Source organism: Zootoca vivipara, chromosome 9 (genome assembly GCF_963506605.1).
Source record: "Zootoca vivipara chromosome 9, rZooViv1.1, whole genome shotgun sequence".
In the NCBI taxonomy this organism is placed as follows: domain Eukaryota; kingdom Metazoa; phylum Chordata; class Lepidosauria; order Squamata; family Lacertidae; genus Zootoca; species Zootoca vivipara.
In genome coordinates this window covers 70,300,551-70,314,294 of record NC_083284.1, presented here as the reverse complement: position 1 = coordinate 70,314,294, position 13,744 = coordinate 70,300,551, and the positions used below count along the sequence as shown (strand labels likewise).

The 13,744-nt window shown below is 41.7% G+C and overlaps 1 protein-coding gene across 2 annotated transcripts in view; it reads left to right on the top strand.

The window, feature by feature from the left end:
* Positions 1–12,451, top strand: part of NCAPG (non-SMC condensin I complex subunit G) — a 35,255-nt gene extending 22,804 nt beyond the window's left edge. The window contains exons 13-21 of one of the 2 annotated variants that reach the window (XM_060278972.1): positions 87–206; positions 923–1,156; positions 2,927–3,108; positions 3,780–3,954; positions 4,845–5,006; positions 5,944–6,139; positions 7,780–7,863; positions 9,253–9,325; positions 11,928–12,451. In XM_060278972.1, coding sequence (XP_060134955.1) covers positions 87–206; positions 923–1,156; positions 2,927–3,108; positions 3,780–3,954; positions 4,845–5,006; positions 5,944–6,139; positions 7,780–7,863; positions 9,253–9,325; positions 11,928–12,030 — 1,329 coding nt within the window. In that variant the 3' untranslated portion in view covers positions 12,031–12,451. Of the gene's footprint in view, positions 1–86; positions 207–922; positions 1,157–2,926; positions 3,109–3,779; positions 3,955–4,844; positions 5,007–5,943; positions 6,140–7,776; positions 7,864–9,252; positions 9,326–11,927 lie in introns of both variants that reach the window. The other variant, XM_060278971.1, reaches the window with a different exon arrangement.
* The last annotated feature ends 1,293 nt before the right edge of the window (positions 12,452–13,744 follow it).

Sequence of the window (13,744 nt, the reverse complement as noted above, 5' to 3'; positions counted from 1 at the left end):
TCTTACTTGCCCCAGATAAGCAATTTAATGACTGTTTGGAAGATTATGTCAATCTTCACCTGAAATGTGCATTACTGTTTGTTTAGATCATTCCAGGAGTTACTAATATCCATCCAGCTGTAAGAAATTTGGCAGTTTTATGTTTGGGTGGCTGTGGTTTGCAGAGCGAAGAATTTGCCAGCCAGCACCTTGCATTGCTGTTGCAGGTAAATATTCTACATTGTGACCTTTCTACATTATCTCATTTAAATTAAGAAACTTTATCGCTTTGAAAAGTGGCGGGGTGTAAAGGCTCATTTAATTTGCATATCTTTTCATGGAAAGGTGCAATGGGAAGCTATTTGCTAATGGGTGAACCTGGCATATGAACAATTGACCCCCATATTAGTAAACTTGGACTTGTTTTTTTGGCTCAGTGCAAGAATGCAAGGGCTCTTATTTTGTCATGATGAGGCAAGTTCTCTTGCATATTGAAATCTTTCCAATTGGATGATTAAGAGTTGATTGGTTGTTACTTTTATACCCTAGTGAGAAAGAGAGCTGCAGAGCTGTAGTTTCCCACATATCCTGTTGTGCGGTGATTGTGCACATAAGTGGAGTTAGGAATTGGATCTCCAACCTTGGCACCACTTCATGTAGAAGGACCGCAAAAACAGATTAGAGATGAGCTTGCAGTATCTCCAAATTTGGGAGTTGTGTACAGCTATTAACCAAATGAAAAACAACAAAGCCCCAACCTTCCATTATTATCTGAGACTGTGCAGCTTTTCTTATTTTTTAATCTTTTTATAACTTGGGATTACAAGCATTTTCAGGGAGGGGGGATTAAGAGACAATCATGTGCAAAACTGACACTGAAGGCAAGGGATTAAATTGGTCACATTAATGAATTCAGATGTCCTGTTCATCTTTCTAATGCCAGGTCTTGCAAATTGATGAAATAACGGTAAAACTAAGTGCCTTAAAGGCAGTCTTTGACCAACTGATGATGTTTGGAATAGAACCTTTCAAAGCAAAAAAAGAAAAATGTGCCCAAAGTGAAAATGAAGAGAATGAAATTGAAGAGAATGATAATGAGGCGACCAAGGAAACAGAAGAAGAAATTGCAACTACCCACAATCTCCTTCAGCTTCTTTCTGGGTTTTTAGACAGTGAGGTAAGGTTGTGAAATCAGCAAATATTAATACATGCTAGGAGGATAAATAAGGATGGGGTTTTTATTGTATTTTTTTAAACAAAAGGATAAAAGTATGTTGGTCATTAAATATGAAAGCAACAACTGGTACGTTTATATTCTTGCAGCTTATTGATTTCAGCAGAGCTACGTATGTAAAACTAACTTACAAAAGACATTTTTGCTTCTAACTATATGTTGGTTGTTTTTTTACTTAGATTCACAACCTTTTCTTATTTCTTGGGCTCAAGACAGGCAGGAGGAGGATCTCACAGTCCTAGATAACATTAGTACATTAAGGAGTTTTGCTTCTAAGATAAAAGGTGGAAAGACCTCATAGTTTGGAATTATTGTCAGGGGAAGATTTGATTTTATATATTTTCTCTGTGAACTAATTTAGGTCAGTGGAGATGAAGAAAGTTAGGGTAAATGATAATGGAACTTCTCTGGGGAAGATATTGTCGTTTGCAGTGGGGCAGAAAGAACAGTTGGTTCTTGCTTGACAGGTGTTTCTTGGAGGTGTTGAACACATGGTGTGCTGCGTTGTGCTGCCATCTTGCGGCTAAAGATGGGAAATGCAGACTGGTCTTTTTCCATTGGCCATGCCTCCATCACCTCAGTCATTTGAATGGATCAGACTAAACTCATGTAAGGAAATTAGTACTTGAAAAGCAGTAAAATAATTAACCAAACTACAGAAACTTAGTAAAAAGGGCATTGCAGCAAACATAGGAGAAAAAACAGAAAGGCAGCCAACCAGGTGGACCTATCTATGCTGTCTCTTCAACACCTCCGAGAAACACCTGTCCAATGGACAAAGACCAGTGTGCTTTTCCCATCTTTAGCCACAGGAGGGCAGCATAACCCACCATGTTGGGTGTTCACCATCTCTGGGGAGAGAAAGCATTACAAAGGGTAGTCCAGTGCAATTGCCTCCACCCCCTTTAAACTCTGTTTTAGGTGTAATCCAGCTACTCCTGGAGGCTGAGTCTGGCGGATCGCTTGAGCTCAGGAGTTTGGGGCTGCTGTGGGCTATGCCGATCGGGTGTCCACACTAAGTTCGGCATCAATATGGCGAGCCCCGGGGAGCCGAGGCGCGCCAGGTTGCCCAAGGAGGGGTGAACTGGCCCAGGTCGGAGACGGAGCAGGTCAAAACTCTGTTTTAGGGGCTGTATAATACGTGTGAGAGGTTTTACTTTTGCAAATGTGCTAAAGGTAAAGGGACCCCTGACCGTTAGGTCCAGTCGCGGACAACTCTGGGGTTGCGCCGCTCATGTCGTTCTATAGGCCAAGGGAGCTGGCGTTTGTCTACAGTCAGCTTCCGGGTCATGTGGCCAGCATGACTAAGCTCCTTCTGGCGAACCAGAGCAGCACACGGAAATGTCGTTTACCTTTCCACTGGAGCGGTACCTATTTATCTACTTGCATTTGACGTGCTTTCGAACTGCTAGGTGGGCAGGAGCTGGGACCAAACAGCGGGAGCTCACCCTGTCGCAGGGATTTAAACCACCAACCTTCTGATCGGCAAGACCTGCGTCCCTGCAAATGTGCTGGGGTGTCACGATTTATTTCTTCTTTATGTTTTTTTTATAGAGCTGATATATCTACTGTATGAGTGATCCCACTCCTCAGATGACCGAGGGCTGTCAAGTGCTGTTGTATTAATCTTACGGAACGAAACTCATGATAGCTCGCTCTTTTTCCTTTCTAGACTAAATGAACAATGCACCCCTAAATAAAACCTTTTTCTAGATTTCAGAATTCAGAACCGTATCTGCTGAGGGCTTCGCCAAACTCATGTTCTCTGGGCGATTGATTAGTGCGAAGCTGCTTTCTCGACTTGTTTTGTTGTGGTATAATCCGGTGACTGAAGAAGATACCTGTCTCCGACATGCCCTAGGAGTTTTCTTCCCTTTATTTGCTTACTCAAATAGGTACGACTCTCACCACTCCACTTTCCCCCTCCTTTTTGACATTTTAGGCAGTTTGAATTTAACATAATTGGACAGCAGAAGCAAAAAAGTTTGTTTTCATGCTTTAATGAGAAAATGAGAAAAGTTGCCTAGCAGTGTAGTGCACTGCTATTCCGAAGTAAGGTCCACTGAGGTCAGTGGGATTTATTCCCAAGTAAGTGTGCATAGGATTGCAGTCTCATCTCATTCTTTGTAACCTTGTCCTCCAGATGCCTAGCTGCCGTGAGTAGCTTATCTTGGTTTAGTGTGCTGGGCATGGCCACTCTACATTTTTAGCTGTACCTCTTGATGGTTATCTGCTTTGGCAGAACCCAGTATTTCATTTCTTCCTCACTTGAGTTTGGAAGAACTTCCTATAGTTTTGGTTTATTTCAAATTTCTAGAAGCCTTTTATAAGAAGTAGAATTTTGATAACAAAGAGCCCAGTTTTACAAGATTATAAAGGTGTATTTTCCCCTGTATTGGGAATGTGTATGGGAGGCATAGATGACTTGGCCCTCCATTAATACATAGAAATGACAAGACAAAATAAAAGAAGTTCCCTTGAATGTGTGTTACACAATCTGGACATACTTTCCGAAATGTTTCTTGTAATGCATTATATTAACATCTACTCCATTTTAAAAATCCAGGACAAATCAGGAATGCTTCGGAGAAGCTTTTCTTCCAACTTTAAAAATATTGTTTAATGCTCCTGCATCTTCACCATTGTCTGAAGTTGATGCAGCAAATGTTTCTGAGTTGTTTGTGGACCTAACAAGACCAAGTGGGCTGCATCAAAGCGCTAAGAATTCACGGAACTACCAGGTATGCAGGGCCCTATCCTATTTTGCTTAAGCTGAGATTGAGCAGTGCCTCCTGATACCTGGTAAATGCTAATGCTACAAGATGATTGTGGGAGAGGAGTTTTCAATATTTGATTCTTTCCCCGCCGGCCTTCCCCTCTTCCCCCTTCTTTTTGGCAGCTTGAGAGTTGTGGTCGGGAGGGGCGCCATTGTCCCACCCCCCCAACGGCCCTCGGGGTGGCATCCTGGGTATGGGGGAGGGTGCTCTGCATTCCGGCCTTGGAAGGCAAAGCCAGTTTTGGGGAGGTCGTGCTGCTTTGCGGGGAGGGAACCGCGCTGCTGTGCTGGCTACCTTCCCCCTTATTTTCAGCGGCTTGGGAGCTGCGGACAGGACGGGCGCTGTTGCCCCGTGCTGCTTCCTCCCAAGCTGCCAAAAATAAGGGGGAAGAGGGGGAGGCTGCTGGCAAAGCTTTCCCCCCAGGAAGCAGCGCGATGCAATGGTGCGTGTCCCATCTGCTGCTCCCAAGCCGCTGAAAATAAGGGGGGGGTCGCCAGCCTCCCCCCCCCAATTTTAAAGGTGTGGCTTATATTCAGGTGTGGCTTATATTCGGGCCAATATGGTAACTGCAGAAAACTCTTAAACCATAAAGACACTTGTAATGTGGGTTTTTGTGTGTGATTATGGTCATATAATAGATAAGGGTAAAAGATGCAGTAAATTTAATCTTAAAGATGGAACGCATGGAGGAAGGGAAGGAGGTCTGAGGGTTCGAAAGAACTATTTTAATGTTGGAAATCGTTTTGTTTTATACGTATATAATTTTTTCAAAAACTCAATTAAAATTATTTTTAAAAAGAAAATTCTTAAACAACATACAGTCAGATATTCCGACATTTTATTGCCTTTTCCAGGGTTTGACAGTTCATGATAATTTGGCAGTGAAAATATGCAATGAAATCTTGATGGATCCAAGTGCACCTGATGTCCGTATCTATGTAAAAGCATTGAGTTCCTTAGAACTTAATAAAGACTTCACCCAAGACCTGCTGGTTTTATTGGATGAGATCCTTAAGGTAGGTAAACACTTTTTAAATTCTATTTGGATTGTGTGTGTGGAATAGTGCTTAAATGGTAGTCCCTTAGCTTCATTTGCCATAAGTAGAAGTTAACTGAATAGGGGAGATCCTTTAAAACAAGAACTTCATGACCATGTGAGATAACTTTGGTTTCTATGGTGAAAGTTGCCCCTTGAGTGCATTCCTGTGAGTCAAGTAATTAATTAATGACCCTGGAGAACTTCATTTTGGAAAACACGTATTCATAGAATCATAGAGTTGGAAGAGACCACAAGGGCCATCCAGTCCAACCCCCTGCCAAGCAGGAAACACCATCAAAGCATTCTTGACATATGGCTGTCAAGCCTCTGCTTAAAGACCTCCAAAGAAGGAGACTCCACCACACTCCTTGGTAGCAAATTCCACTGCTGAACAGCTCTTACTGTCAGGAAGTTCTTCCTAATGTTTAGGTGGAATCTTCTTTCTTGAAGTTTGAATCCATTGCTCCGTGTCCGCTTCTCTGTAGCAGCAGAAAACAATCTTTCTCCCTCCTCCATATGACATCCTTTCATATATTTGAACATGGCTATCATATCACCCCTTAACCTTCAGCCTTGAGTATTGTTGATGATAAGCCTTTATTTGCTTTTAGTTTGCCAATTCTAAAAAAAACCATAGAATTAAAACGAGTGATTTTAAAACTTGGCATGAGTGTTTTCCAGCAACATTCCTATATCTCTCATGTTGCCGTTTGATTATTGGCAGTTATTTACTTGGACTTCTTTGTTAATGTGTGTGCGTTAAAGCTGAAGTTAATTTAAACTGCTTCACATCTAAGATGGAGAAAAAAAGATGCATGTATTGTGATATTGATATATGCCCATTGCACAATTACCTTATAATTAATTCCCACCATTTAAGGTTTATTAATATTTACCATTATCCTTCACTGCAGAAATTGAAAGATAAAATGTGTTTACGAATGATAGAAAAAGTGAAGAGCAACATAAATGGGGGGAAAAGTACTACTGGAGACATCTCTGAAGCGGCACATGAAATGGATGTTTCTCAAGTAACTCAAGACACTGCTCGTCCCGACAAACACCACTATAGTGACAGAACATCTAATTCCGCTGACCAGAATGGAGAAGGTAATGTAAAAATAATCAACAAAAAAAGACCTCTGTGTTGTTTTAATTCTTTGTTTGTCTCTAGAATAGCTGTCTAATGTAAAGAATGTTTGCTGTCTAATGCTGCCACCCTGTACCTACTTAGGTAAAGGTAAAGGGCTCCCTGACCATCAGGTCCAGTCGTGTCCGACTCTGGGGTTGCGGCGCTCATCTCGCTCTATAGGCCGAGGGAGCCGGCGTTTGTCCGCAGACAGCTTCCGTGTCATGTGGCCAGCATGACAAAGCTGCTTCGGGCGAACCAGAGCAGCGCACAGAAACGCCGTTTACCTTCCTGCCAGAGCGGTCCCTATTTATCTACTTGCACTTTGACATGCTTTTGAACTGCTAGGTTGGCAGGAGCTGGGACCGAGCAACGGGAGCTCACCCCATTGCAGGGATTCGAACCGCCGACCTTCTGATCAGCAAGCCTTAGACTCTGTGGTTTAACCCACAGCGCCACCTGGGTCCCTTGTACCCACTTATGTAGAAGTAAATCATTGGGGCCTATTTCTAAGTAGACATATGCAAGATTGCAATATAAACCAAGTTAACCCGAGAGAAAACTGTTCAACTTCATGTCTGATTCTATATTGCCTCTGCATCAAGGAGAGCATCCAGTAAGGTTTTTCTGCACAAGAGCCACTGAAATGAGTGGGCAGGCATTTATTATATGTACATACTTTAAATATTTTTGTATTTTGCTATATTTATATCTTTACTTCCCTTCCCTTCAATGAACACAAGGTGGAATACAGTGGAACCTCATTGAGCATCACAAATGAGTGGGGATTTGAACCTCAACAGTGCCAACATCCCCCCCCCCATTTTTACATGGCAATGTGCAGCAAGATTCTGGTTGAGGCTGCAGGTGCCTGCCATCTTCCTGGAAGTTAGCAGCCTTGAGTTTCCTTTGCAAGGCAGCTGCTCTCGAAAGCATATGGATCAATATGGCTAACCTGACCCAAGAATTTCTCTCTCCCCCCACATATGCAAAGAACTCTCCTGTCCCCGAACCTCTCTTATTGCCAAGGAAAAATAATAAATGAATGGAAATAGAACCTATCCAGGTGACATTGGCACCAAAACCCCACACATGCACTAACTAAAATAATGTTGAAGTTCTACCATCCCATCCATCCCTTTCCCCCCTTTCTTCTCCCTCAACCTTATACTGTAAACAACACTAATGTTTCACATCAAATGTAACTGATCTGTAGAAAAGATGTTGTAACCAAAGAAAATCTTCAATAGAAATTATTTTTTAACAAAGAGGGAAGGAAGGAAGGAAGGAAGGAAGGAAGGAAGGAAGGAAGGAAGGAAGGAAGGAAGGAAGGAAGGAGAAAAAAAAAGAGATACCTACTGGCCACTGTCTTGTAGGCTTGCTTGGGAGCACTAGGCTGGCATGGAGTTATGGAGAACCCACAGGCTGATTCAGCCCCCAAAGAGGGTACCATTTTAGTGGGGACTTGTGCAGTAAAACTTTCAATCGGATTTTTGCCCGCTAAATTTAGGGTCTATGATCTGAAACATATATTTTTTTGAAAAGGACTTCAAATCTCAGAGATGCGCTTAGGGCTGCTTGGATAATAATTTCTGCTTTTGATGTTCTTTGTGTTAAGTAGAAAATAAAGAAACCACTCAAATAACTGAAGAGAGAGTGAGCACAACTGCAAAGTCAAGATCTTCAAGAAGAAAAGCCACAAAAGGTATTTAATGTTCTCCTGTAAATATATTAATAGTATTTGTTTTGTGAAACATTTTTTAAAAATTTTTAATTAAGATTTCCCCATAATACAGTAAAAGAACAGCTACAGAAGATACAAACCGAATAAGTAAAATATAAAGTTCTCTCTTAAAAGTAATTATTGGCTCTTATAACCCACAGAGGACGGTGGCTCCTGGGATCTTTCCTTTCTCCTACCTGCCTCTTACCCTGGGAGACCAACATTTCCCTGTCTCTCACAGGGTCCTCCATCTACCCTCATGAGTATACAATCATTCCTATTGTCTGTTTTAATCATACAGGCAGCAAGCAATTTACACAGGGCTTACAAGTGTAAGCCTACCTCGCCCTGTTCCGCTGTGCCCCTTTTTGTGACGTTTTGGGGTCATTTCTGGGCTTGGAGCGTTTGTGTGGTCATGCATATATCGGACTTGCCTAAAACAGTTGCTGCCTGTACATTATTTTATTTTATTTTATTGCTGCTGTGGGCAGAAATATTTTGTTTGTTTGTTTATGACTTTCCCCAGTTTTATATTTACAGGTAATATTTTCATCCTTGTACAATAATTCACATAGACTTCCCTACCCAGCTTTTCATGGTAGTTCAGATACATCTTATTTAACTGCATATCCATTAATTTATCCATCCTCTTCCCCACCCTCCATATCATTGTTATCAACTCTTGATCATATGATTACCCCTACTTGAACATTAAATTTAAAGTCATATGCTGTATTTGTAGATATTCTCCAAAGTTTCCCCACTCACTCATTGTCTGTTTTTCATTTTGATTTCTTATTTTACTGGTTATGCTCGCTAATTCTGCATATTCTGTCAGTTTGTACAACCATTGTTCTTTTCCTGGAATCACTTTTTGATTCCAATTTTTAGCTTACACTGTTCCTCCTCCTCCTGCTGCTGCTGCTGCGTACAAGAATAGGTTGCAAGCCTTTTTTGGTGTTTCATCTCCAATTATGCCCAGAAGGAATGCTTCTGGTTTCTTAAAGGTAAAGGGACCCCTGACCATTAGGTCCAGTCGTGACTGACTCTGGGGTTGCGCGCTCATCTCACATTATTGGCCGAGGGAGCCGGCGTATAGCTTCCAGGTCATGTGGCCAGCATGACAAAGCCGCTTCTGGCAAACCAGAGCAGCACATGAAAACGCCGTTTACCTTCCCGCTGTAGCGGTTCCTATTTATCTACTTGCACTTTGACGTGCTTTCGAACTGCTAAGTTGGCAGGAGCTGGGACCAAGCAACGGGAGCTCACCCCGTCACTGGGGGAAAGTCAATTTAAAGATCTTTTTTAACTCAACATTTTCGGGTGTATTTGCACTGCCACCACAGAAAAAAGTAATTTGTGGTCTTTTAGGTCTGAGAAAAACGGAAGAGAAGTCTCTGCTGAGAAGAGGAAATAACAGAATTGTGGAGTCCGAAAGTGAAAGGTAATTTTTGTGCAAACATGGAATGTTTATGCTGCAACTCCTGTTTCGATTGGACAAACATTTATAATTCTCACTCACCTCCCCACCAGCAGACATTCAGCTAAATTGATCTGTTTAGTCATTTGCTGATTTACATATATACAACAGGACTGCAACTTTGGGTGACTTCTGCTTGACCCTGTGACAGTTGAGCTGTGGCGTCCTGCAGGGCTACAATGTTCCCCCCAATGCTTTGAAACATGTATACGAAGCTATTTGGTGCTGCCATCATTTGGGACTTTGGGTCATCATTATGTGGACGATACCTAGCTGTCTCCATACCATCTGACAAAAATGCAAACGCAACATGCTGGCAAATAACTGTTAGTGAATATATAGTTGGTTAGGATGTCATTCAAAATATATGAATAAGCCACTTTGAAAGTCTCAAAGGAAGACGTCTCTCAGAAGTCTCAAAAGGACAGTATGTATTTGAGACACCTGTGGTCAACTTTATATGTCCTATGCATTTGTGTTGTAAGCATTAGCAGATACACTATCCAGTGAGCACTGATCCACTAGCATGATCTCCACGTATGAATATTTCATTGATAATTATTCAGTATGTACCTCTTTATATATAATTTTGTTCTGCTATATAACTTACATCCAGGTTGTTCAGTTTTGTTCTCATTCATTGCTTGAAATGCCTTGTATTCCATTTCCAGCTGATTAAGACTTTATTCCGAAACAGTTGAACTATTCCAGATATACTGTCATTTGACTTAAGAGAGCCTTCTTCGTTTGAGACTTTTGTGAGACGTCTTCCTTGGAGACAGCTTGGCTATCATTGTTTTGTTTGATTCTTTGTTTGACTCTGATACATATAACAACTTGTAGTTGCTTGTATATTTTGTGAGATGTGTTGTATGATATATACATCATTTTGAAGTGGCTTATTGGTATACAGTATTTTGAATGACATCATAACCAATTATATATTCACTAACCGTTATTAGCCAGCGTGTTGCGTTTGCATTTTTGTGGATTGTTAATTTTGCAACACGGGTCCATACCATCTGAAGCAGACGTAGCTGTGTGGATAATGAACTGATGTCTGGAGGTCATGAACTGAAGGAGGGACAAAAAACTGAAGCTAAATCCTTACAAGACAGGCAGTGTGGCTGAGTAGTTCCCATGTCTGCCTGTCCTAGGTAGTGTTCCATTCCCTCTGCAGGATCAGGCTAAGGTTTGGAGGGAGCTCCTGGACCCACCTTTGTCATTTGAGGAGCAAGTGGTTTCAGTGGCAAGGAGGCTGGTTCAACAGCTATAACTGTCCCCGGGCTGGGAGAGCCTGGCTGCATGCTGTGGTCATTTCCCATCTCGATTGTAGTGCAAAGGCTCTGCTTGACAACCTGAAAGCTGCAGCTAGTGGAGAATGTTGTTGCTAAGAGTGCTGATTGACACTTAGGTTGTTACGTAACTGTGTAGGATCTTGCAGGATCCACACTTGCAGCTTATATTGTTATATACTGATTTGTTTTGCATCCTGCCCTTCCTCCTGAAAGAGCCATGTATGTTACCAGACCCACTTAGGAAGTCCTGAACAATTTAGGTTCTAGGGCAGGGGTCAGCAACCTTTTTCAGCCGTGGGCTGGTCCACCATCCCTCAGACCATGTGGTGGGCCGGACTATTTTTGGGGGGGGGGATTGGAATGAATGAATTCCTATGCCCCACAAATAACCCAGAGATCCATTTTAAATAAAAGCAAATGCTCTACTCATGTAAAAACACCAGGCAGGCCCCACAAATAACCCAGATGTGCATTATAAATAAAAGCACATATTCTACTCATGTAAAAACATGCTGATTCCCGGACCGTCCGCAGGCTGGATTGAGAAGGCAATTGGGCCGCATCCGCATCCACGGGCCTTAGGTTGCCTACCCTTGGTCTAGGGCAGGGGTCCCCAGACTACGGCCCCCGGGCCGGATGCGGCCCAATTGGCCTCCCAATCCGGCCCGCGACGACGCCCGCTGCTGCCGCCCGCTCTTACGGCGCGGCGGCGATCTTCAAAATCGGAAAAAAATCGCCGAAAATCCTTTGTGCGCATGCGTATGGGCCTCTCCCGACCCAGAAGAGGTCATTTCCGGTGCACTTCCGGGTCGGGGGAGGCCCATACGCATGCGCACAAGCGATTTTCGGTGATTTTTTTACGACCGTGTGCGCATGGGCGCGCACTCCCCTGCCCTCCGGCCCGCCGCGCGGTCGGCGTGGCGGGCACCGGCCCGAAGCCCGGTAAGTCTGGGGACCCCTGGTCTAGGGTCTGTATGGCCTCTACCAGTACCAGCCTGCCTAGGCTTTACTTTGGGATACTTTCATGCTGGTCACAGGCGAGTGCGGCTTTTTGTGTGGTGATGCAAGATATGGGCATCTCTGTAGTTTCACCCCAGCTGGGGGTGAGAATGGGCGGATAAAGGAGAGGTGCATATGACCTTGAGCAGAGAGGTAAAGAAGGCTGAATTTCACACAATAATTCGCAATAGCTCAAATAATTGAGTGTTGCTTCTAGTTTAAAATGGCTGGCTTTGTATTAATAATTTCTAAAACCTGTTACTTTGCAGTGAAGATCAACAATCTGTTTCACTGGCAAGACCATCACGCCAAGCAAAAGCAACAGCACTTGAAAAAACCAGAATGAATCTCTCCAAGCTTCTGGACGAATAATTGACGTGAAAAGTAGACCAGTGAGCTGGAAGCTGGTTGTAAACCCACTTTTAAATCATTGTATGTAAAAAGCAAAGCATACCTGCTCGGTAACTCTTTTTCTGCTTAATCCTTTTTGTGTGTGCACATGCAGTAAATGGTAAGACTTGGGTATGCAAGTACAAATACTTTCTTCTTTAATTTCAAAAGTGTTTTTTCTGACTTGATATGTGGATGATTTGAGAATAGTACCACCTAATGAAGTTATGTTGCATATCTGGCTTAATTGCAAGCTGCATTCTGTTTCCTGCATATGGTGCAGGTGGTAACCTATTTATGGATTATAGGTCATGTTTTTTATACCATGCAAAATGTATAAATGTTGAAGTTACTCTTTTAAAAGATGAAATAAAGGCCATTTACTAGATGTTAATCATCTTTACCAGTTTGATAGCTGTGAGATTATTTTGGCTTCAAAGGTGGTGGTGAAAGCAGGATTAGAAACATGCAGAATTTTGGTAGATCGGACTGACATAAAATTCTAGAAGCCTCAAACCTTAAAATCTCAGACTTATTGCCTTTATATTTGAGATGTATTTGAAACAGGTCAGTTCAAGTTGTGCCCCCTGTACCTTGCGGCAATTATTATTATTGATTATTATTATTGCCCCGCTCATCTGACTAGGTTGCCCCAGTCACTCCGGATGGCTTCCAGCATATATAAAAACATAGTAAGACATTAAACCTTAGAAAGCTTCCCTATACACGGCTGCCTTCAGGTGTCTCATGTTGTTATTAAAAAGAAACCATTGGTGGTGGGAGTAGTTATAGAGATGGCTAATGATCCATTAGTGCTGGTTACACCTTGTGTGCTAGAATTCTCATCCACTACCTGTCACCTTTTGGTGGAAAAAAGTAAGTGCTCATAATACTTAAAGCTGTGTGAAGGCGTAAAATGCTGCTGTATTTTATTAGCAACATTTTGGAAATGGGGTGGGTTTCTTTAAAATCTTGGTTGTAGAGTGAATATTGAATAGTTGATTTATTATATTGATATATTGTTTAAACTGGCTGTAGTATATAATATGCTCCATATTTGAAAACATGGTGCCAGGACCAACGTGTGTGTGTGTGTGTGTGTGTGTGTGTGTGTGTGTGTGTGTGTGTGTGTGTTAGAAGTATCAAGTAATCTATTTTTAAAAACAAAACTATAGACAATGTAACCATTTTAAGACAGAAAATCCAGAATGTAGTTTATAACCATTTTAATCTTAGTTTGATGTAATTTCTACAAGTTTTCACCCCCATCACCGAACACTTAGCAAAATGTTGATAAAATGAAGGCTTAGGAAATGACTGAGTCTATTTTCTCTACAATCAATGGCCCTTCAGATTATAATTATTATTATTTTTTTAAAAATGACATTTCATAGAATAGGTGAAAATTATGATTTAGAAAGCATACCATACACTTTAATAATTATAATCTGTAAGATTTTTAAAACCCTTTGCATTTTTATACAGCTTTGCACCAAGGTAAACTATCTACTGAATGTATGAATAACTTTTACACATCACGTTACATAAATATATTAACATCTGTGCATGAAATAAAACCAGAGAATATATCATTAGCGGCAAAAGAATAGAAAGAAATACAGCATACTGTAAAAAAGACAGTATCTCATTCTTATGACCTATACTGAAGTTGTTTTGTATTTACATGCAAAGAGTC